We start from the raw sequence: 26,276 nt of genomic DNA, 5'->3' as shown, positions 1-26,276 counted from the left end.
TTGACTGGAATTTTAATTGTGGTTGGGTATTGCTTGTTCCACATTTTTCAGTTTAATTCTCCCAAGGAAAATCAGTACTTCTTCTTTTAGACTAGTTGCAACTAGCATTTGTAAGCAGTTTCTGTCTTGTCCCTGAGCTAAAAGTGGAAGGTGCAGTCCCTCCACAGGACAGACTGTTGTGTGGGCAGCTGGGGCTTAGCACCAAATCCTATTTTCTTGGTGGGCGCCTAATACAAAATCTTGCTTATTTATCCCAGCAATTTTTTATTATGTTCACTATTGATAGAATATAAAATGCTAATGCTGGGTTTCAGATGACATCACAACAGTCCCTTATGACCTTTCGTGACAGAAATCATATGATTTGAAATCAAAAGATACAAGTCACACTATTTATCCAAACTGAATAATCCTACAACCAAAATTCAGCAATACAGTGTTTTCTGTTGTGAATGATGAAATGTGTTCTTTACTCCTGTAAGTCGCTCCAGAGCGGCTACAGTGGTGACTCGTGGTTGGCTCTTCGATTCAGTATCAGCATAATGATACAAAAATGTAAAAACTACACAAACTACACCTTATTCTGCCATCCCCACTTTTGCTGTAAATGCAACTTCTTTGTGGTGGCACCTCAAAGAAGTTTTTAATTTAATTGAGAATTAATGGAGAATTTGGAAAAAGTTTTTCCTCTAAAATCTGATATACTGTAAAGTAGATGGATCTGTGTAAAATGCTATATGTTCATGTGACCAACAAGTCAACAATGCACTGATTCTGTGGGAGGCTTTAAAACGCCTTTGTGGTTCCTTGTTTGCTGTCTAGATCGGCAGCACAATGCAAAATGCTTACAAGCACTTTACAAAACCACAATCCACTTTATTACAACTAAAATATATTAACGTGTAGAAAACCACAACTAGGGAAATGATTACTTGCCTCTGGGGGCCTTCCCTGCATGGGCCCTGGAAAAACATTACCCTTCTACCCCCAGTCTGATGCCCCTAGTGGGCGGTGAGGGGAGGGGGGTGATCACAGGACCGGGGGACTTCCCTGTTCTGTGGATAAAATGAGGAACACTTTTACACAACTGTGAAAGATGACGTCACACATTTCATTTTCATATCAGCACATTCACCGAAGTATTTGATATCATGAGGTTTGATGTAAGTTCTGCTGTGGAAATCCTTGTATGGACAAAAGTTGTACTTACAGCATGCTTACAGCAGAGCGGTATCTTAGTGATTAGTCCTCATGTCACAACCAGAAGGTGCGTGGTTGAATATTTATAGCAGATGGACTTTATATGTTATTTTTGTCTGGTTGGGGTTCCATATTTAAAAAAGACTTATTGTGCTTGTGTCTACTATATAGTTATAATCTTTGACACACGTTTGAAAACTGTGGTGCCCAATGGGAGCTGATGTCGGCGTAAACGTCATCACAAGGAGCCATGAAGTATCTTGCATGGACCACTGCATTTCCACCAAAATGATAATGCGACGCTGCAGAATCTTATCATCAAGTATTAAAATAAAATTGTACCTTAGCGGTGAAGACAGGAGTTGATCAGCAAAATAGTATCTTGAAAATAATTAAAGATTGCTCAGACGTGCATGAATCACTCCAAATACAACTTAGTTACAGGCCAAGTTACAGGTCAGATCTGTGGAGAGGAGAATATGCATGTTTCTAGATTAAAAACAAAACAAAAACAAAACATCTGTAATTAAATAAATACAAGATACATCTGTGGCAAAGCAATAACATTTCCATGGAGACAAGCAGGTAATATGGCCCCCCACTAGAAAGGTTACACAATGCACCTTTACAGTTCAACACTGCCCTCATGTGGTGACTGTATGAACTATTATTCCACTTGATGTTAAGGGGCAATTTCATGAAAGAAGTAAATAAAATGGAGAAAACTATGCAAAAAACATAAGCAGGAGAGGTGCATGTGACCTAAACTGACAAGTCAAATAAATCAAAGTAGGCTAATCTGCAGGACGATATTGTTAGGCAACTAATGTTAGGCTATACAGGCCTTTATAGACAACATACTTTCCCATAGTTAACTCAACAAAGCCTGACCACCTTCCAAAGTAAGTATCCATCCCTCTCATTCTAAAAATCATAGGCTATACTATAATATCAGTATAGCGACACTATGTGATTGTCAATGACAGCCACTCAGTTGTATTCAGATGTTTTTCCCCAATGTATTGTTTTTACATTGTGGCATTGTTTCGATTTCGCTTCTGCAATGTCACAAGATTATTTCCATCCAGTGTTGCATTAATTTTTCACCAAGATGTTGCATTGATGATGGTCGAGTCTGACCGCTGCACAAAGCTTCTCCAGCACATCCCAAAGATTCTCAATGGGGTTAAGGTCTGGACTCTGTGGTGGACAATCCATGTGTGAAAAATGATGTCTCACACTCCCTGAACCACTCTTTCACAATTTGAGCCCGATGAATCCTGGCATTGTCATCTTGGAATATGCCCATGCCATCAGGGAAGAAAAAAATCCATTGATGGAACAACCTGGTGATTCAGTATATTCAGGTGTCAGCTGACCTCATTCTTTGAGCACAGACTGTTGCTGAACCTAGACCTGACCAACTGGAGGAGGCTAGTACCTATTTGCTTAGTTAAACCCAGGTGGTGACTTTTTTTTTTTTTTTCTGACTAGAGTACTCATATACTCACCTCAGTTCAAGTTCAAAATCCAGTATGTACTTTATCCAACAGATTGTGCTGTTATCCACAAATAGAAGCAGACACTTGTGAAATCATAACAACCAGGTTTATTCATAACTGTTGCATTTCATATCTTCAGTCTGGGATATTTCCGCATATAGAAATATAATTTAATACAGTTCCACATGAAATACATACTCAAACGCCCCAATATGTACACGTTAGGTTTCATATTTACGGTTTACAAACTCTACGTCATATTCGGACACACATACACGTATTTACAGGTTTGACACGATGCACAAAGTTCTCGCGGTTTTTGTCCAATCACGGCTCAGAGCGACGAGAATTAGCCAATCACGTGCTACCACAGAGAGGACGGCTAACTCCACACCGGCTAATGTCCCACAGTGAAGTCCAGAGCCAGGGATGAGTACAACAGAGTAGAGGAGGAGGAGCTGGGTTGCCATGGAAACGGAGAGGAAAAGTTGTAAAAAATGGGTTGACATAGAAACCGTGTCATTATAACACCAGGAGTCTATGTTATAATTGAGATGGAGGGTGGGTCAAATTACTCTATGACTGTAGTAATAGAATACGCTGCATGTTCTGTTCTGATTTATGGTTAAAATGTCTTATTACTGAACCTATCCACATGAAAAAGGCACTAAAGTCATTACACATTAAAGCTGCACTGTGTAACCTTAATGGAGAGTCCACCACTTGCTTCCTCTTATTGTGAGCGGAGTTGCCTCTCTGCAGATCTGACCTGTAACCTGGCCTGGTGGCATCACCTGCTCGTCTCCATGGAGATAGATATGCCATATTGTCAACCAAAGCAATAATTCCATCTAGAGAAGAAGGTGGTCAGAAAAGTTCCATAGTGCAGCTTTAATTTTAAGGTGATTTTTTTTTTTTAGCAATTTTGATATTTACTATGGCTGTGCAATGAATTGTTTAAGTCTAATCTATATCTGAATCATTTAAAGCTACCATTGAAAGTTAATTAGATTTTTTTTTCACCAGTAGCCTCACCTGGCCCCTCCCCTCACCTGGCCCCTCCCCTCACCTGGCCCCTCCCCTCACCTGGCCCCTCACTTGCTCTCTGGCTCTTCTTCTGTCAGGCCAAAGCAGACACACTGTCAGACAGAACTTATGTGTCTACTGGTGATATGTGAGAATACAGAAGGGGCAGGGCCAATCTTATTACAGATGGTAGCTTTAAAAATATTGATTTAATACTCAATCCAAAATGTTGTACAATGTTGTACAATTATTTACCTTCTCTCAGAATTACATGTGCATTAGTTCTAAAAAAAAGTGTCACCAAATATATTAGGTCTTTGTCTTTAGGTCTTATTAGGTTCTTTGTTTGAAATAATCATGAATTTTGTGATAATCGAGCAGCTCTATCTATCTATCTATCAGCTCTACCTCGTCCATGACCCGTCCCTCCATTTGGGACTATGACATCATCACGTTCTAACCTTTAGTCATTTTACTGTGACCCACGTGAACAATATTGTGAAACATGATCATGAACACAATACTGACTTGTTGTACTAGTTGTAATACTGGCAATATTCCACTGTTTTGGCAACTTTGAGGGTTTTCCTGAACTTATGATGACGGTGATAATAACAGTGACCATTTGAACTTGTTCTTCTTGTTTTGATTTTAGAAATCCCTAATAATATTTTTGGACATATAAACATTGGCATCGTAAAATGATAAATATATGTGGAAAAATAAGTCAAAGTAATTAAATTAAGACTTGTAGATTATTAAATAACATGGCTGCCAGCAGAAGGCGCAAGGACTTGACCTCTGCTGGTGCACTGTGGACAGAAGTTCAGATGAGGCTAAAAACAATAGCTGCTCCATTCATAGTTGTAAAGATTTGTTATTTTGGCAAAGACATGTAAAGGAAAAATGAAATCACTAAATACATTATTTGAATTCAGAATATTGATTTGAGGAGTTTGGACAAGTTTAGAGCTGTTTTATAATTAGATGTAGAAGATTGTGCAATAGCAATATATTTTTTCTTATTTTGAAAAGATTTCTAAAATTCTTGAATAAATCTCACTCCACTGACCAATACATCTGAATGAAATAACAAAATACATTTAAATTGGGTAATTATTTTTTAAAAGTCAAATCTCAAATTAAAATTCTACTGCGTAACATTCCAGCCAATTAATAGACAAAAAAAAAATCATCTCTTGAATTAAATACTTTTATTCATATTTGAAATGTTATGCAGTGGGGCTTTACTTCACACAAATGTAAACTTGTTAAATCAAAATATTTTAAATTCAACTCATTTAACTAAGGTAAAATTTTCTTTTTGCAAATTGAGGCTCAATCCCCAAATCCCAAATGAAATTCCCCACTCGACTCTAAAAATCTGTATCAGAATGGTCCAGGCACCAGTCCAGTGCGTCCAGTGCGTATAATCTCCTTAAACAGAGACTCATAGAGGATAGAAAAACCACCATAGAAACACACAGAGTTGCTAAACGTGACAAAGAGTCTATTGGACACGACCACTCACTTTGTCAAGACATCATCACAGAGGCGGCCCTGGTCTGCAGAGTTTGAGGCTACAGTTAGAGGGTGTTTCCCAATTGCCAGGATCCTCGACTTCTGAACCACTTTGGAGAGATTCATGTCATCAGAGCTCCCCCTAGTGCTGCTCCAATTCCCCCAGAGCCTTCACGTTCGCCGCACTAGACTTGTCCGTTTGGCTTATTTACCTCGGAGGACTCCAAATTGCCCACAATACACTGCGACTTTCATTTTATGCAAACTTTATTCAAGCAGTAAAATGCATTTTTAATATAATCAAAGTCATTACACAATTAAAAACTAAATATTTTGCTATTTTAGCAAACACTTCTGCAAACAGAGAGGTTAAATTCAGGACAAATTAAACAAAATATTTTTACGAAGGGGACTGGGGATAAAATGATTGTCTGAATTTTTTTTATTTATTTAGCCTAATTATCAGCCTAAATAACCTGATTACAGATTATTCAATTAGCCTTTGATATTCACGTTTTAATGACACATATACTTGTGAATAATTTTCATTTGTAGAAGCATTGATTTCTTTATTAAAACTTGGTGTTCTATTGTGTTTGACCTGGTCACATGATACGGCGCAGTTATAAATGTGTTTCAGGCAGTGTGAGCAGGACACTTGGCTCTGCTTCAGAGGAGCCGACTCCAGAGGAGTGCTACAAAGTAGTTTTTGGAGGAAGGATCCTGGGAATTGAGGAACACCCATTGTCAGGTAAATGCTTCGCTTCAACACCAATAAAGCGCCGATCCAACAAGGAGGTCTGAAACTGTGAGTTGAATTTAGGATAAGAAATATTTTTTGTCCTTCCTGTCACAACCATTGCAACTGGAGAGGGCAAAACGTTACCACAAAAACAATGACAGTAAAAGATTGAGTGGGAATCGAACTGGATACCCTCTCGCTAATCGGCAAATGTTGAACCCACTACGCCCCTGCTGCTTTCCAACCAAGCTCAAAATTGTTTCCATAATACATCAGTGTAGAAGTACTGACATAGTTGATAAAAAAAATAAAAACATAAAAAAAAGAAATGTTTGAGTGTTGTGGCTCAGTAGTTAAAGCTGCAAAACATATGCAGTGAACCCAGCCCATCTTTCCTAATAAATTCGTCGTTTTTGATAAAACTCCAAGGACAATTATTTTTCAGATATGGGGAGAATTGCAGACTTGAGAAACTAGATTTTATCAATTTTTTTCTTATTAAAGGTGGAGTTTTATAAATGTATAAAGAAAAGGAGCATAAAAAACGCCCAAACCCCAAAACAATAGTGTAATTCTCAGAGATTTTAGCTTCACAAACTGCAGTTTCAGACCTCCTGTCGAACAGACCCAGTCTACAGTACAAGTACATATTTTCACACTTGATGTCATCTCATCCGACACTATGCGCTCCCCAATCCGCGTCACTTCCTCAAACCTCCACACAGCACACTTCACTTCCTGTTTTTGGTCACATGATTTGGTCCCATGCTTCACTTGTAGAGCATCTGCAGCCGGCTGGTGTGGCAGTTGTTGCGGTTGAGCTTGCTGTCGGCCTGGTACAGGTTGGAGTTGGAGAAAGTGGGCGGCGACGTGCTGAGGGCGGGGTCGAGCGTGGGGGCGGGGTATCCTGGGGGAGGGGCCAACGAGCGGGGGTCGCTGATCGGCTGTGGCGGGGTGTTGCTGTGGTTCTGATTGGTGGTGATGGTGGAGGCTCGTCTCCGGGAGCGTAGGGCCTGGCGTTCAGACAGCTGGTTCCTCAGCTCGGACACACGCTCCTCCTTCTGCAGCCAGAGAACCAAAGAGAAAGATTATGAAGATTATCTTGTATCAGCTTATCAAAGGACACTTTTTATGGGAATTAAAGTCGCTGCACCTGACCATCTGACCTGTTAATAGTGCACTAGCCATACTTCCTGGTTTACATACGATACAAATTTTGACTAATAATTTTTACCCTCAGAGGAAAACAGATTTTGCTTTAGTAAATGAAAAAAAAGGTTGCAGCTATTTTAAAGTCACTGTACTGATTTTTGTTGTTTTAAAAATGTGAAAAACCGAACTAAGAACGGCAGAACAGAACTGCAGTAGTCCAAACTTATTCCTCACTTTCATAACACATTCCTAGCGTCCTATTTATTCACGGCAATATATTTATAAGTGCCTTTCACAACTTTCAGAGGCCAGAGCTGAGTCTTGCCATCACTGTAATGCTAATAAATGCTAAAAGGCACCATCATTACATCCTAGTACTTGAGCAATAAAAATACTTTATTGAATGCCGACAGCATACAGTGGTCTCATTTAAGTGCAGTTTTTACTTTAGTACACAAAAAGGCACTGTACCTAATATTTGCTGTAAAAATGTGAAAAGCAAAATTAGTTAATTTTAAAATAGTTTGCAGTGATTCAAACTGCCTGACTTCCTGGTTTACTGTAGTCTCATTGTGACTCTAAAAGCAAAACAGACTTTACATTAGTAAATGAAAAATCGGGTGCAGCTCCTTTATGTTTGTGTGTGTCAAATACAAATCCAGTTGATAAAGTTGAAAACTGTATTTCACCCTCCACTCTTCTGTCTTTTGGATGGAGTGACTGTGGTGATTGTGGACATCTTATAACTGGAAGGTTGGAGGTTCAACCCTGGCAACTACCATAATCCTTGAGCAAGACACTTCACCCATCTTACCTGTGTGGTGAGTGATTAAAGGTGATCTGAGTGGCTGTTGGCGCAGACTTGCTGCCACGTTACTATCAGTCAGGGCCAGGGCAGCTGTGGCTACACAAGTATCTTACCACCACTGAGTATGGGGAGTGATAACAGACTGTTTACAGAAGTGGACTAAGTGTGAGTGTGATGTCACCCATAGCTTTGAATGAAGCTCATCGAGGCGAGCAGTTATAGGGAGAATTTGGAGCCGAGTTCCATATTTGGAATTGGAACTGTGAGTATCATAGCAACCAAAGAGCCAATCTGGAGCAAGGCTGTTAAAGGTACAGCCCTTTCTCTCCTACACTGCTGGTTTAGCATGAAGTGGGCGCTAAGCTATGCTGTCAGTGAAACTTGTTGCTAACACTAGTGGGAACAACCTCGAGAAAAGAAGCCGCCTGATTTGTCTAGTATTAATGTTCATATCTAAATTTGCAGACACAATAGTGAAATAAAAATACCAGGATCAAGTAGAGCGGATTAATAAGAACATTTTAAGACCACAATGACTTGCCTGACAGCAGCAGTTACAAAGAGAGGGGCCACAGTTTTTCAATGTGAAGTGAATTGGAGCCAGAAGTGCATCTATGCTCACTCGTTGGAACGCGGCAGCTAGCTGGTTAGCTAAGTCCGTTTATATATACAGTCTACTGGAGAGATGAATAATAGTCTGCTGTACTACTTGCCAAAACATTCAGTTTCATTACTATATTTCACATGAAAGTATCCTGTAATCCATCCACTATTTTTCTCCGCTGGTTGCCGTGGTAACATCACTGACCACAGATGACACTTTGCTTAAGGCCATAGAGATGGATGTGTGCCATGTCGTCCTCATAAATAGATTATTCACGGTTCTGGGGGCGTTATTACTCACTATTTCAATTTTACAATACCATGTCCGAGGTCAAATGAGTAACTTTGAGTGAGTTGTAAGAGATTTTTCACAGTTGATGCAATGTTAAAAAAAGGATGGCTTTAGTTTATAAAGATGTACAGGAGGCGAGAGGAAGGTGAGACATTTAATGGACTATGTTTAGGTAGGAGTCCACACATGGTTTACAACTCTGAAACACAAAATATATGTATGTAAAACAATGGAAACATGGGAAACAAAATGAACATAATGTAACAAATACAACAGAAACAGTATGTAAACATGTACAAAAGAAAGAACACTTACAGGAGGCATGACCATGGATGTGAGGAGAGAGCAATGTGCTGAGGGCAGGGGCGATGCTAACAATTTGGCAGCCTTGTGCAGAAAAGCTTGTCTCCATGCCACCAACCTGGTTTCAAAGTATCTATCTATCTATCTATCTATCTATCTATCTATCTATCTATCTATCTATCTATCTATCTATCTATCTATCTATCTATCTATCTATCTATCTATCTATCTATCTATCTATCTATCTATCTATCTATCTATCTATCTATCTATCTCAACCTACCTACCTAAGGCAAGGTAAGGCAAGTTTATTTGTATAGCACAATTCGGACACAAAGTAATTCAAAGTGGTTTACAGAATAAGAAGGACATTAAAATCACACAAATCAAAACATAATCACAAATAATTATCATAAAATTAACATTAAAACAGAAGAGTGCAGAATAAAACTACCCATGCATCCATCCAACCATCTACCTGCCTACCTACCCATCCATCCAAAGCCTGAGACTCTTTTTGGGATAACTAGTCTCATGTTTGATGTTGCGTCTGAAAGATCATATGCAGCTCTTTGTTCTCCCGCTCCAGTCTTGTGTATATCTGTATGTGGGTACTTGACGTTTGGGGGTGTAACAAATCAGTTCTATGATAATTATAAGGAAGCATTTCACAAAGACCACAACATTTTTTTGTGTAACTTTTAAATTGAGACATTTTAACATGTCCTGTGGTGTGACATTTCCTATCACCCCGCGGGACATTCACTACAAATTTGCCATGTTAAAAAATTCTAATAAATGACTTAATATGTCAACAGTGCCAGTTTAATAATTATGTAACTGTCCCATCTTTTTTACCGATTAGAATGGGATTTTTCTTGGGAAATACAGCTGTCACGTCGACATCGAACTTGCGCAAGTTCAAAGTTTTTCAGAAAAGTCGCACAAAAATGTAATTATTAATTTTGAACTGTACCTTAACCTATAACCCAGAGCTCTTCCTGGTGCATAAATGTCACATGAGCTCTTTCTGTTTTTTTTTTATTTTTTTTATTTTTTATTTTTTATTTTGTGGGTTTTTTTTTGTTGTTTTTTGTGTAACTGCCTTTTGAAAAAAAATTTTGCCTTTGGATTATAGCATTAAACTGCTTACCGGTATATCTTTTTTTTTTACATGTAAGGTACAGATAAAGGTGTAGTTTTATTAAGTAAGGTAAACATGTTTGTCTCTACCCCAACACTTTTATGACCTGTCTCTGTCTCAATACTACAGTCACACTACAAGATATTTGAATGTACTTTGTTAAAATCCCAAAACATGAAACACAACTTCATTCTAAAACGATATGTCATTTCTAGAATACATATTTGTGCAAAGTTGAGTTTGATTTTGGAGGAAGAAAAAAAAAAAGAAAAAAAGTGATATGGCAGAAAATGAGCGTAACGTCAAGTACCCGTGTATTGTGAGTATATTAGCTGTTATCAGACCTCCTGGATGATCTTCTGTAGCTCCTTGTTCTCCCTCTCCAGCTGCCTGGACTTTTCCTCGTCATTATTATTGGTTGAGGAGCCCGTCTTCATGGTCTCCTGAGCGTCGGACTGCCACTCTCCTCTGGTGATCAGGCGACGCATCTGGAGGAACACACGCAAACGAAGAATGAAGAATGTCCCACTGTATAGCATTAAACTTGTCTATTGCCACGGAGACAAGTTTAGCAGACGGCACCAAGTTTAAAGTCAGATCTGTGGAAAGGTGACAACTCTGCCCACAGTAAGAAAGCGTATTTTTCCAGTATAACACCTGCTTGTCTCTATGATTTTGCGTGGCCGTTAATGTTCCATGGTATGGCATTAAACTTATCTATCTTGCTTTTGTTCAATTACAGACGTCTTAAAGCAGATTTATTATGCAAAATCCACTTTTTAGAGCTGTCAACCATGATATAGTTGTCCCCCCCCCCCCATCCCCGGTCTACGCCCACTGCTCTTTACCTACTTTGTACCTACCTCCAGTTTTATTTTCTTAATCTGTGATAAAGGTTCAGATTCAGCAGCGTTGTGTTGTCATTTTGGTACAAATAGATTATAATTATATATTACAGTCACAAACACAATATATCTTCTTTAATGATTACTCACTGGTCTCACCTCTCCACAGATCTGACCTATAACTTGGCCTAGTGGAGTTCCATGCTTGATAAACAAGTTTAATAAGGAAAACTCCAGGCAACATCTCCATGGAGACAAATAGGTGGCATACACTCTATCAGAAAAATTACACAGTGCACCTTTAATAAGTTGCCTTTGATTCTGTTAACACATAACATATTTTACTTTGCTTTATGATTAGTTACTTAAGTCATTTCTCTTGTGTAATGTCTCCCTCTTGTGTTCATATTGGGGATAGTCCTCACCAGTATAGCGTGTCTTTTCTTTGTCTAGTGCAGTGGTTCTTAAGCTTGTTGGAGGTACTGAACCCCACCAGTTCCATATGCACATTCACCGAACCCTTCTGTATTGAAAAATAAAATATAATTTCTTTCAAATTCAAGACATATGTTTGTTCATTAACGTAACATCCTGCATTAACATCACTGTGTTCAAAGAATAAAACCAATACAATGCATGAACTCACAACAAATTACATATATACCTTTTCACAAAGACATGACCTTTTTTAATACTACCACACTGAAATGATTTATTTTTAACCTTATGTATTCCAATAATTAACTTATTGTATTTATGCTGTTTATTCTTTTTAACATTTTAACACATAGCCATCACCTAATTTCCATCAGGCTAGAATAATAATGAATATTTACTGCAAATCAGTGTAACTTCTGCTGTTGCCTTTGAGAGACCAGTTCAGAAATGCATGGCTTCACCTTGGCAAGTGCCACTCTCATGTCATTTTCACAGCAAAGTCTGTTCCTTTTCTTCGTTTTTATGTCGTTTTATGTTTTTATGCCATTCGAAAGGGTCGGGCGGATACTTCGATAGGCACAGTAAAGGGTGCATTTGTCGAATTGGGACATGGCCGACGTCTGGAGACGCTTGCAGTCCGCAAATCATATGAGTCTGGTGTGTGTCTTGACCTCCACCGAACCCCTGAGACTGACTCACCGAACCCCTAGGGTTCGATCGAACCCAGATTAAGAACCACTGGTCAAGTGGTTTAGTCAATTTTTGCCACTTTTTTCTCTTTGCTTTCCTTAATTTAAGTTCTTAAATGCACTATATAACTTCCATGTTGATATTATAGTATTGCAAAGACAAGCAGGTGGAACCACAAGGTCAATTTACAGGTCAGATCTATGGAGAGGTGACTCTGCTCAAAGTATCTATGCAAAAGGGATGAGTTTTGTGCCATACTGCTGATCATTCCAGGTAAAAAACACCTACATGGAGTCGAGTGGGTGACAGAGCCCCTCTAGAAAAGTCACATAGTGCACCCTTAAACTCTTAAGTCCCAGTTAAATGTGCTTGTTAATGCTTGGCACTCCACTTTCCCATATCAACCTTGCTAAATAGCTTTATAATCCAGATCTTGATGATACATTTTTGCTCAGCACCTCTTGCACACTAAGGGATGACTTAAAGTGGACCTATTATGCAACATTGACTTTTCAGAGCTTTTAACCGTTTCCCCTTTTTATTTACCAGCTCGAAGTTGTATTTAGAGTAATTCACGCGTGTTTGAGTACTCTTTATTTTCCTGTATTCAAGACGTCATTGCTCCAATCAACCTCCGTTTTCGCCATCACCGTCCTACACACACTGCTCTGTGCTTACTTCATTCTCCAATTTTATTTTCTTAGTCGGTCGTGCATTCGGCATTGTCACTTTGGCACAAATGAAAGAAATATCCGGCTACTCTCTGGTGTGATGTGCAGCTATCCATAAGACAGGACACATACCGACAGCTGCGATTTGTTGTGATGTTATGGTGACATCAGCTAACATCTTTTATTAAATCATTTTAGATGAATATTTAAAATGCCCAAATTATAACATAATGATCCACGAGTGTCATAGATTATAACTACAGAACAGACACAAGCACAATATTGTCTTCTCTAATATGAGTTATTTAAGAAAGTAGTTCTGTCAAATGTAAAACAGGAAAGAAAAACATTTAAACTGTTACTTTTTATGCTTTGATTTAATTAGTAGTTTTCCTTTCCTCCTGTGGTGACAAGGGCAGGCTTTTGTGTACACTTTCCTCGAGGAACACAAATCATATTTTATTCATGGATCTCTTGCCCTCTCTGATTACTGCCAATACATCTGAGTGTACCTCCTGTGGTTCCTCTGCATTAGTGTGGTGACAGTTACATAAGCAGCAGTGCAAACATGTATGCTAATGAGCTAACATGAAGCTAGTCCATTCGAATATGACTCTAATGTTCAGTGTGGAATAGCACTTAGCATTATCACCAGCAGATGTCACTACAAGCCCACACCAGGAGTCTTCAGCTGTATAGGCAAATGAGTAGGTAATACAGCAAAAATATTTATCAACAGTACTCATTATACTTTAGAGGATGTATTACACTTCTATGTAGTATTAATTGTTAACACGTATTTTAGATCACCATGTTACCTTTTATTGTTTAGAAAATGCTATATTTGCCAGAAACTATGTATTTAAATATTTAATAAGTTTCAGTTTCGTTTTGAGGCTTTGAGTCCTCCCTCCCTTTGCTCCCTGTATTAAGTCACTCCGAGCGCTATCACATTACGATCAGAGTGCGTTTTGCTAATGAAACTACTGCACATCGCATCAGGTTTGTGAAGTTGTAGTGTATTTGTTTTGTTATCTTGTATCCATAAAGCGCCTGGAGTTGGAGTCAGTAAATCTGGCAGGCACCTCCAAACTGGATTTACAAAGCTCCAGATTTACGGGGGAAGTGGATTTCTGCAGATAAATAGTAATTAAACCGTACATTAATTAAGCTACAAATGTATTCTATGTGATCTATACTCTTTAAAATAACAGCTGTGCCAGGTAAGAGCTGCTAATGTTAAATCGTGTTTGTTTTAAGGTAAATCAGCGTCTATAATTTAATTAAATGACAAAAAAAAAAAAATCAAAAAGTGAACTCTGCCATTCATTACCACTAATTCTCAGCTGCCAGTATGGAGTCCCATGGATTCAGGAACTCGATATGTGAAAGTAGTTAGTAGTCAGTTAGTTACCTTGGGAACAAAGAGCACCACGAGAGTGATGTAGACGGAGAAGACGATGGCGAGGGAGGCGAAAGCAAAAGAGGCGTCCTGCTGAGAGGACAGGATCATGGTGACCGGAGCCGTGATCATACACAGGACCTGCACAGACACAACAGAGAGAGGACTGTCAGGAGGATGCAGACAGCACACAGCAGTCTCATTTTGACCCTCATGTATACAGCTTGTACAGACACTTGAACTTTGTGTGTGCAACATAGTCCATAAAACTATCTCTATCTCAAAACTATCTTCACTTTGAATGTCATAGTAACATTCCTGACCACAGATCACACTTTGCTTAGGGCCATGATGGAGGTCAGAGGTCAAATGAGTACCAAAACCCAGACAAGGATATGGATATAAAGACATAACAATTCGCTATTTTGGAGTGATTGAACTGAGTATTGTTTGTTGTCAGAGTTCTCAGCCGTGGCTGATGTGACTGCATATTGCTAACACTTTTTGTTAGTATCCAGGCATGCTACTTCAACTTATATGCAGTATACCTGCCTGTCTAACCATTTACCTATGCTCTGAATAAAGCTAGAATATCACATTAGCCAAACAAATTATTTACTGGGGCTTCAATTTATACATATTTAATTAGCAAAGCAATTGACACCAGATTTTATGTGTATGTCCATTATCACCACATATTTAACCAGGACCAAGGAGCTCAACACATGCCTATGTCTAAGCCTGGTCTGGTTCTGAAAGTAAATTTCTCATTTATTTTTCCCATTGATTTTATCAAAAAAATTAAATATTAAGAGTTTAAAGGCACAGCAGAGATGTCATTGACAAGATCATTTTAGTCAAACAAACCTAAACCTTTAACTGTGGCTAAATGTCTTTCTAACTCTGCAGTTTATAACAATTCAGAAATACACGATACATTTCACTACATAACTGATTAGCTTCCAGCAAGAACTGTACTTTCAGAACCTTGCTCTGGGCAGTCACTGCTTCTTTAAGAGAAGACTGAAATATGAAGAGCTAAACTAACACAAGAATCCTAAAAACTTTCATAAATGATAGAAGCATTTGTGATTTACTTGCCATTCCAAAGTTTTTCCCTTGTGATTAATCTTTCAGACTTACTAAATTCAAAATTTTCTAAAACCAAGAAAAAAACCCCCAAACATCAAACTTTCTCTTATACCAAAAGTGAATTGCAGACAAATTGTCTGAAAGTAGCGGGCCAGAGAAATGACAGTGTAAGAAGATGGATGATGGTGCTGTAGTTGAATATAAAGCATTGCACAGAGCCGACGCACGCAGCCCAAGAAACATGAGCCTGCCTGAAAATCCATACGTATCGATCAACACTCATTCATCTTACAGAGCCGCTGAAAAATCCCTCTGGAGCGGTGAAGAAAGGAGCAGCCATGTTGTCTGCCCAGTCCCATCACTCACAGACAGTGCGAGCAGCAACAGGCATGCGCCGCTCCAATTCATTTCAACAGGAGGCTCCCTGGGACGAACGGAGAACAGGACACTAGCTAAGGAATTGTGGATACAGATGGGAGAGAACACATTCATCAGTGTTGGACAGCAGACAGACCAGGGTAATGAGGTTTGAAAATGGGGGTAAAAAATGGAAATGTTGCGTACCAAACAACAACAGATAATCGTGATGGAGAGCATTCACCCTACAAGGAGAGGTTCACATCTCCAACACATTTTCACTGGTTGAGACAGTAAGTTATCTTACACAGCAAGATGTGAGTTCACAGATGTACGAGAAATCATCTTGACATTCTCCTGCTGGTGTGATAGGTCCTGGCCACTGGTGGGCCAGAAACTGGACTAACCATGGAGCAGCAGTGAAGTTTGTGCAGAAGCCAAAGATGAAGTGCACAATCGAACTAAAACAAACATGGTAAGACCAACAGATGTACTTCAGCCTATTTCAGCAGTCAAAAATGTGCAGACAGGAAAGTTGTACTTTTCTCTCAACTGGATTTAATAGTTAGATGATTCATTGGACTGGCCCAATAGGTCCTGATTGCTTTCAGTGAGAACAATCTCAGATTAATAATAAGTACAACCCCATTCAGAGTGCTACACATTTCAAGTTGGCATGAGTCAGGTTAACACAAGGGTATCTAGTGTTTTTGGTTTGATGAGATGCCAGCCAGGTCTCTCTAGCATTAAAGATATTATGGGTTTTACTTGTAGGGTATGGTCTGTGGTCAAATCATTTATTGATCATTTTGTTTATGATCTAAACCCACACAAGGATATTCACTGCAAGATCTACACCCTCCAGCAAATGAATCAAACAAAAATAAATAACATTTTCAAAAAAAAAGTATTCAAATAATAGTAATCAACATAAAGTGTCCGCAGGTTTAAACAAAGTCTGTAAACAAATAATAATAATTCTCTTTTGTGGACTGGAGTAACGGTAAAGGTCTCAAAATATGATGCTCCAACAACAGTGTCTAACATAAATAAATAACCCTCTCAGACAGTTGTCATTCTTGTAAATCACAGATGTCAGTGATGATGGCCTAGAAATGCACAGTCCACCCAGCACACCACATAGAAATAAACATACATTTGGGCATTTACAGTCAATCATGTGCAAAACCCAACACATTGCAAAATAGTCATTTTAATTAAACTTAAAGCCAGTCGGGCTCTTGGTCGGTCACCTGACGGGCTGACATCAGGACGGTTCTTCCTGGTTTCTGGGAAGACAATGATGAGAGCAGGGAATTGCGGAGATGGAGAAGAGTTTTCTTTTGAGAATAACAGACTGCCTGTTGCACGGCTGGAGAGGGGTTTATGGCCTTGGACGTTTACGGCCCATTGCACCAGGGGCACTGACATTTTGAAGTGGCATGAAAGGGGATGGTTTTTGAAGATGGTGCGAATGACTGGAGAATAGGTGAGAAGGCAGAGAGACGCGCATTAATATAGTGAGTTCTTATGAGCAGGACAGTGATTGTGAGCTGACAACCTGATGACTGAGCTGGAGGTCAGGTCAGGTTCTATGGTGAAATTTACTGTCAGTTGCTACTTAAATTTCACTTTTACTGACCTTGATACGTCTCTAATCACTGGGCCTATCCACAAAAAAACTGGCACAAAATCCAACATCTTCTCTGTCAGTACAAATAAACAAAAGAGGAGTACTTTTTCGCAGCTGCTTCAGCAAGTAGTGCCATTACTCAACCCCAAAGACGATTGTTGTCAGTTGAAAGGACTTTCTCTAAGAAATAATGATATGGTTCTCACTACTAACACTACTAACATTTATGGTTTGAATATTTCTTGTCAAAACAGTGAATCTCTCAGTTATATAGACTCCTGCCCTCCATCTGGCATTATGACAGAGAAAGAAAAATACAAAACAATATGATTTCTTTGTTCTGGTCTTCCTTATATTTGCTCTGTTTGGAGCTAGGATGATTTGTGCAAACATATTAAGTCAGTTGTGGACACATTCATCAGCTTTAGCAGACCATTGAAATGACCAATAAAAAAGTACTTCCTGGTTTCAATTACTTATGAAGAGATAAAACCTATGGAAGAAGATAACCACCAAATCACTATTCTCCAGAACGGTTCTTAAAAGCTCAGTACCTGATTTTTCCCCATGTATTTGAGCAAAATTGTCCCAGTACAGTATATTACGTAGGCAGCTCTTAAAGTCAACATAAGTCTGGTGTGTGCTGTCCGAATCTTATTAGAAAGCATTTTATTGTCATTGTTGTGTTATAATCAGGAGGTTCACATTAGCATGCTAGTTGTTGTTGACGTTTAGGATGCTTGAAATGCGTCAGGCAAGTGAGGAATAACTTTGGACCACTGCAAACCGTTTGTTCTGTTGTCCACATTCTTAAAAAAAGTTACAAAGGAAAAGAAGACTATACCATGTTTAAATGTGCTAATTAACTCCTTTCTTTCTTTATCTTTATTTATAGCGGCGAACCCAATGAGAGCTCTTGGGGCCTCTTTTTTATAGGTGCACTGGAATATCTGGAATTTTTCACAATATGGCATTAAACTTATCCTTCTGGTGACAAGTGGGAGGCAGCGCAAGGACAACTAGAGTGTCAAAACTGTACTCAACAACAATAAAATGACAAAACTGATGCGACGTGCAGTGGTTTCATTAGCGAGATGCATACTGATTGTGTTGTGATAGCGCTTTGAAGGGGGAGTGACTTAGTGTGGAGAGCAAAGGGAGGGGAGACTCAGAGACATGTTAAAAAGGTAAACATGGTGATCTAAATATGTGTTAGCAGTTAATGTCAGTAACATCTCTAAGCAAGTGGCAGCCCTCCACTAGAAAAGTTACACAGTGCAGTGGGGTAACTTGAAAAAGAAAACAAAACATAAAAGTTGAGAGTCCACAGTCAGGTTTGATGTATAGTTGTATTTGGAGCAGTATTCTGTCTCTTCTCACACGTCTGAGGAGGATGGCAGTGGTAGAGATGGAACAGATGAGCTGACAAGTTGAATTTACTGCCCTGGAGTACAAATAATATGGTGGTCTAGTGGTTTGTTATTGTGAGAGCAGCGGTGGAAGAAGTACTCAGTTTTGTTACATATAGTGGAGTAAAAAATGTGAAAGTATTAAATGAAAAACCTACTTAAGTAAAAATATTAAAGTACCTGTTTTAAAATGTACTTAAAGAGTAACAAATACAAGTATTTCATGCAGATTCTGTGGTCTTATAAAGCTTCAAATGTATTGACTTTGATAAAGATTTGTGCAGAATTTTGTTCAAAAGAACAACTGAAAAAGCTAGAAAGCATTTTTTTCTAGCTTGTTTTATTTGTTGATTTTTGTTTGCTCAAATTATGAATGTGTTAACGCCCTCAGCCTTTTTCACGGCTCAAACAATAATACTTTTCAGTCCAGTTAAAATATGTAGTGGAGTAGAAAGTACAGACCTGCTGTCAAATGTAATGAAGTAAAAGTAAAAAGTATCCACTTTAAAATGTACTTATGTAAAGTACAGATACAATACTTTACTACTTTTACTTTGTTATGTTGCACCATTGTATTAGGTGAATTTGAAAGACATGGTTAAGAAATGTTTACACAATTATTGTTTGTGTAATACATAACTTAAATGATAAATAACTCCATTATGACAAGGTTACTACTACATTCAGTGTTTTCCTTTAATAGGAGACAATGGTGGCAACCCATAGTCAGAATGTTTGTCTAAAAACAAACTGAACAAAACTGGTAGTACAAACAGGGATTATTTAAAGGTGCACTATGTAACTTTTCTGGTGGAAGGTAAGCCACCTGCTCATCTCTTTGGACATGTGATTATTTTCACATCTGCATGGAGACAAGCTGGCAGCACCACACAAAGTTACAGTTCAGATCTGTGGATAGGTGATCCACTCACCGTCTCTCTTGTCCATCCCTCCTGTCGATGGGGGCCAGAGCCTCCCCCTGACTCTGGAGCTTCTTCCCATCATCCATCTGTGACATACACTTCCTCTCTTCTTTCAAAACCCATTTAAAAGCCCAGCTCTTCAGACTGTTCTGTGAGACTTGAACCACTTGGACCCATCCACAGACCGTTTGTCATGTGCCTCCTGTGTCCTCTGTATCGTTTATAGTTTTTACCTTGAACAGAATCCTATTTTTAAAACATAAATCACAAATCTGACCCCAGTGCTTGTCAGAAAAATCGCAGTTAGATATTTTTTCCCAAATCTTTCAGCCCTACCGCTCCCAGTTAGACTGACATTTTTCAAGGTATCTTCGAGCAATAAAACCCCCCGCAATAAAATAAATGCTAGATAGATGTAATGCCATACTGTGGAACATTCCAGGCAAAGCAATAACATCTCCATGGAGAGACACTCTACCAGAAAAGTGACATAGTGTGCCTTTAAATGCTTTACAAGTAGCTATATTTAATCTGAAATCAGTACTTTTATCCACAGAGGGAGAGGTGACATTTATACTTCAAAAATTGCATTCGACAAAATGATTAAAAACTGGAACACTTGGGCTACCGTAGTCTCAGTATAGACCTGTGGGAAACATTGATATTAATAACTATAATCAAAGTTAAGTAGGACAACAAAAAACAGATCTTATCTTTAGCTCTTGAGACCCATATTATCTCACTTTTGGCCATTGTTTTCCATCAGATGCCCTTCCTGATGCATGCAGCAAACCTCATGAGTATTCCTTCCTCATTCCTACCTCCTGTCAACTTTGTGTCAACCAATCACAACCTGATACTGTCACCTTTCAACCAATCACCTGTGCTTTATTGTCTTTTATTGTTCATATAACAACTATAAGGCTAATGATGATTTGAATAGTCAACCAGTCTGTAATTACAGTCTTTTATGTGTTTAGAGCCCTATTCTTCCGGGATTAGTTTTACCTAGGGTCTCCTGGTAAAGTGTTTCTGATCCCGTGCGAATTGTCCATGTCTGTAAAAAAGTCTGTGAAAATTCACCCCAAATTTTACCTACTTTAATTCTGCAAACTCAGAGCTCCTCAGGTAATTCTAGTCCCATGTGAACGCTCATGTCTATAAATTATTCTGTTTTTCATCTGTGCATTGAGGCTAGTAGTGATTCAAAATGTCTCTACGGCCCATTTTACATCCAGATACAAACTAAATTGACAATATTACTTCACCATGGACCACGCTGTAATACAGTTATTGTTTTTTCTACAATTAAAAAGTAAAAACATAAAACAAACTGTGGTAAAGACGTGACCTGGAAGTACAACACTGCTGCCATGGCAACCAGCAGCATGGAGGATCTTTGGAAAGGTTTGGGTGCTTTTGGTGCAAAGTTTGAATGAAGGGGTGATACAGCATGAATGGTTTAAAACAGAGAGAGAGAGAACACAGCTGTTTCATAAGAAATCTGATCGCGTGGAAGTCGTTCTGATCTGATCGTATCAACATGGTAAGAAACAATGGCATTAGAGACAATAGAACAGGTGCATTCTGCTAAAAACAAACTTAAAATAATATGTTGGCAACATGATGAATTAAAATGTTTTTTTCTTGTTTCGGTGTAGATGTCTCTAGGTCATCTGTAAAATTAATTCCATTCGAATAGGGTTTAGAGTCTGTATAGTCCAGATGAATGATTAACAATTATTAAAAACGTCACAAGGGGCTGTACCTGATGTGAAAAATGTGAAAAACAGGAGTACTTCTTGTTTTAAATGGTTTGCAGTGGTCCAAAGTTATCCTAATTATTCACTGCAATGAGTTTATGTGCTTTACACAACTTTCAGCGGCCAGTGCAGAGTTTTGTGAACAACTAAACAGCTAATGCTAACCATGCACTTCATGTTTCTTGGACAAGAAAATGCTTTATAATTAGATGTAGACACAGTGAACTTAATTTGACCTCAAGAGCTGCTTATGCAATACAGTATATCTGTAAAGGAGCAAGACAAATTTTATGCAAATTCATGGGGGAAAAAACAAGTTCAAGTTCTTTAATTGTTGCATTTCTTATAAATACACATTTCCTCTCCTTTTTCTGTGACATCTTTACCTGCCGACATCTAAGCACCAAAGTCCATTCCTATATTCACTGGTTGTTTTCTGGTCCAAATATGAAATGTAAAAGAATATAAACCACGATGTCTTTTGTTGGCCTAGGTTTGACGCGTAGGAAATGAAAGCGCGTGATTAGATAGATGGAGGAGAGGAGGAGCAGACATGTTGAAGCACACACATGCCAGTTTGTATCTATCCTACCATTAGGGCAGAGGCAGCAGTGTTCCTCTCAGAGGACACTACAAGGATCAGATGAGCTGTCAGAAACAACATATCGTTCCATATTGTTTAGGACTCAGAGCAATAGCATAAACAGCTGTAGTAAAAGGAAGTAGGGCTGAGAATTAAGTGGATATACTTGAAGATTTGTAGCTGTTGTGACTTGCATACGCTTCTAACCAGATTAAGGTCAAATGTGCTGATGGAAAATGTTTCAGATTTAAAAGTTGCAACACTCAAACAAAGCTTTAGCTCTTCTCTGGTTGCATACAATTATAAAATACATCAACTATCTTTATTATAACTACTACTACCTTCTACTATCAGCTACTACAACAACAATAAGTGCTGCCAGCTACTACTACCACAATCTCAACTGCTACAAAATACTCAAACTACGACTTCCAACTCTCAAGTATTACTATGACCAATACTACTACCAACTAATAAAGTTGAGAACAATTACAAACTACTACTATAAACTACTATTGCCAGCTACTACTACAAAGTACAAGTACCAACCACAACTGCTAACACATTTTAATGAGGAAACATAACCTGCTGGCAAGGTTACAGAAAAGGGTGGCGCCATCTCCAGGTGGTGTTTCGAGTCTCTATTCATCTCTTGTTCATGAGTGAGGAAAAGATGAAATGGACAGACAGATCAGTGCAGCGTCTGCAGTGCTGTAGTCGCTGTATCGGACTGTTTTGGTAAACTAGGGGCTGAATTAAAAAGCAAAGCAAAGTTTTACAATCTACATTCCTACATTCCTATTCTTACTTATGGTCCTGGGTTTAGTCCTGATTTAATCCTGGTTTAGTCCTGGTTTAGATCTCTGTTCCTACTCTCATCTATGATCATGAGCTTTAGGTAATGACAGAAAGGACAAGATCACAGATACACGGATGGCTGGGTGCGCCCTTAAAGATAAAGTGAGGAGCTCAGTCACACGGGAGGAGCTCAAAGTAAAGCCACGACTCCTCTACGTCAAGAGGAGCCAGCTGAGGCATCCAGGAGGCCATACCGGCCTATCAAAGCCTGATCAGAAGCTAAGCAAGCCAGGGCCAGGTTAGTACTTGGATGGGAGATACCCGGTGCCACAGTGGGGCACCAGAGGCAAAAACTGTTGCCTAGAATGAATGTGGTTTGTGTGGATGTAGTGAGGTTGGCAGCCTCGCTTCCATAAATCTGCCCCAGAGCAGATGTGACTATAAGAGTATCTTATCAACACCAAGTGTAGAGTGAATGAATAAAGCAATGTAAAGCATCTTTGAGTGTCCAAAAGAGCACGAGAGGAGGCCCCGGGGAAGACCCAGACCGTGCTCGAGGGTCTCTGGGTTGGTTTGGGATCCCCCCAGAGGAGTTAGAGAAAGTGTGTGTGGAAAGGGATATCTGGGCATCTCTGCTTAGACAGCTGCCTCCACGACCCGACCCCGGATAAAGCGGAAGAAAATGAATGGATGAATGAAGCAAACCTGGCCAAAAAGATGAATTCTCTGATATTTGAGACTTCACAGTGCCACCAGTGGATCTGACAGCATTGTGGTTTGGGTGGAGCAATGGGAGAAACATACCACAGCAAACATGGCTACGCTAACAGACATACTACAGATTATTTTACCAGAAATATGCACTATTTTGTTTTTCCAAAATGTGTGTGAGTGTAGCATTTGTGGATGGAAAAGATGTCTGTGCTTTTCTCTCAACTGAATTTAACAAAAGTTAGATTTCTTGGCTTGTTCCATTGTTGTGACTATTCATCCTGACATCTGGCCTTTTCCTGATCACTTTCAGTGAGAGCTGTCCCAGACTCATGAATGTAGAGCTCAGTTCAGACTGATACACATATCAAACCTGCATCAGCTACGTTAGACGAAACTTTTATGACTAAAAAAAGTTTTGCATAATCTACTTGCACTGTTGTTCTGCCCATACTGTATATTTTGTATATATTCATTCAAAGACTGTTTTCTATTTACCTTATTTTGAATGCATGCTTTATTTTAATTTAGCTTATATTTACTATTATTATTCATTGTTTTATGTGGCACCACAGCACTGAAGCAAGTTAAAACTTATTCTAATTCTGATATGATATAACCTGAAACAAAACAAGAAACAAAAACTTCTACACAAAACTGTGCTTGAGTCCTTTCGGGAAATCCAATACATTCAAACATTCTCAAAAAAAAGTCTTGAATAAATGATAGATTATTCTCTATTACAAAACAAATCCCTTTTGTAAGCAGGTCATGCAATATTCACTGTAATCATTTGCATTCCTCCCACTCGATTTGGGCTAAATCTGGGCTGCCTGTGGTCCATTCAGATGCTGAGTGCTGCGGCTGTGGATGTTGTTTCCTGGACACATTAAACTGCACACTATGTGACAGAGAAGGCATTAGCATTAGCATTAGCGTGGAAGACTGGCTTTGTGCACGTGACACCAGCTCTGACTGACAGCTAATGTGAGAGCTGATAATTAAGTGTGAAAGTGACGCAGGTAGAATGTGTTGTTCAGTCACAAGGAAAAACAGATGGCATAATGATAATCACTGTAATGCAGAGACTGTGCTGTCAGCGGCTACGTTCACACACAGACACCCAAAATGTCTGGAATTAAGATTATAGAAAAGTCATGTCAATGATCTGATGTGTAATCATATTTCTTTCACATCTGTGCAGGTTTTGACCAGATAATTATGCAAAATACCTGGTTGTCAATGCCTCATCTCGTTAAAGGCTAAACAGGGTTGGGCCTGGTTAGTACTTTGATGAGAGACCATGGGGAATACCAAATGCCACAGTGGGCCAGTAATGACTCTACTGCAAATTCATGTTGTGTCTTTAGGCAAGATACTTTCCTAATGTGGTGTGTGAGTGTGTGTTGGTGGCTGTTGTAGGGGCCGATGGCACTGATTGGCAGCCTTGCTTTCTTTAGCCTGCCCCAGGGCAGCTGTGGCTATAGTAGTAGCTTACCACTACTAAGGAGTGAATCAATAATAAATACATGTAAGCATGTAAAGCACTTTAGGTGTTTTAAAAGGTGCTATCTAAATCTACTATAACGTAATATTAATATAGTACTTATGAAGTGTTTCTTTGTGAAAGGTCCATTTTCTAACAACTTCCAACCCTGCTCCAAAAGTGATGTTAAGTTGATTTCTTGAGAACTCTTGGGGGCCTATATTTGAAACACTCATTAATTTGAATGGGCCAGAGCAGGCAGCTGTTTAATTTGTGGAAGGTGCTATAGAAATAAACTTTTGTATGCTTGCTAGCTAATTTGCATGACATAAACTGAAACCTGCACTGACCACAAGCAGGAGAGCTAAAACTGCACTAATGAGAGCTGTGCTGAGAGGGGAAGCACAGAGGCCTTTTAATATGTGCAAGAGTAGCTTTGAAAAACTCATACTGAAATGGACATACTATGTTAAAGGTTCTGTACTGTGACCTATCTGTGTTCCCAAATATGAAGTAAATATGTTTAAATGACATATTGCTTTGACTGATAACAATTATAATGCCGGATTATTCTTAGTTACATTATTTAGTGTTGGTTTTCATCCAATCAGAAAGCAGCGTGAGCCTCACACAAGTCTCTCATTTGGATCACCAGTTTCAATGATGAAATCCAGTTGGTTTAAATCTGAAAGGACTCTCTCTGATCTGAATCACCACTTCCTAAACTCCAGCACCTCCAGCCAATCATGAATCAGTGCTAGTGCAGCCTCTGCAGCTCAGTGAGCAAATTCTGGAGGTTCTGAGCTTTAAAATGAGGCCTGTCCATCTGTCTCTATCTGCAGGTTCAGGCACTGGCAACCCAAGTTCAGTTGTGATTATAGTAACTTTTTAAAACACATAAGAGTGCAGTCTGCATACAGTTGAATAATCTACTTTAGTGAATATTGATATGGATTCAGTAATTCAAGTAAAAACATTAAGCCAAACAAGTTTAGAAAATTATCTAAATCAGTTATAATTATTATTTCTAATAATGTTTGTTGTCGGGGCAACTGATTTACTCCACATTTCAAACACATGTTTCTTGAGGCCTAAACTACAGTATTAGCAGCATTTATGCAGAATGTGACCCAACAGACCCATATTACATTGTTTACATGATTGGATCCTTTGCTATTTGGT

The 26,276-nt window shown here is 38.9% G+C and overlaps 1 protein-coding gene across 1 annotated transcript in view; it reads right to left on the bottom strand.

Annotated features, from left to right (window-relative positions):
• Window positions 1-6,584: 6,584 nt before the first annotated feature.
• gabbr1b (gamma-aminobutyric acid (GABA) B receptor, 1b) overlaps window positions 6,585-26,276 on the bottom strand; it is a 249,965-nt gene continuing 230,273 nt past the window's right edge. Inside the window, exons 20-22 of the mRNA XM_033975440.2 lie at window positions 14,352-14,480; window positions 10,638-10,781; window positions 6,585-7,052 (exon numbers count right to left, since the gene is read on the bottom strand). Coding sequence (XP_033831331.1) covers window positions 6,762-7,052; window positions 10,638-10,781; window positions 14,352-14,480 — 564 coding nt within the window. The 3' untranslated portion in view covers window positions 6,585-6,761. The remainder of the gene's footprint in view (window positions 7,053-10,637; window positions 10,782-14,351; window positions 14,481-26,276) is intronic.

This window comes from Periophthalmus magnuspinnatus, chromosome 11 (assembly GCF_009829125.3).
Source record: "Periophthalmus magnuspinnatus isolate fPerMag1 chromosome 11, fPerMag1.2.pri, whole genome shotgun sequence".
Classification (NCBI taxonomy): domain Eukaryota; kingdom Metazoa; phylum Chordata; class Actinopteri; order Gobiiformes; family Gobiidae; genus Periophthalmus; species Periophthalmus magnuspinnatus.
The sequence above is the reverse complement of the archived record's forward strand: the minus strand, read 5'-3'. Positions and strand labels throughout refer to the sequence as shown.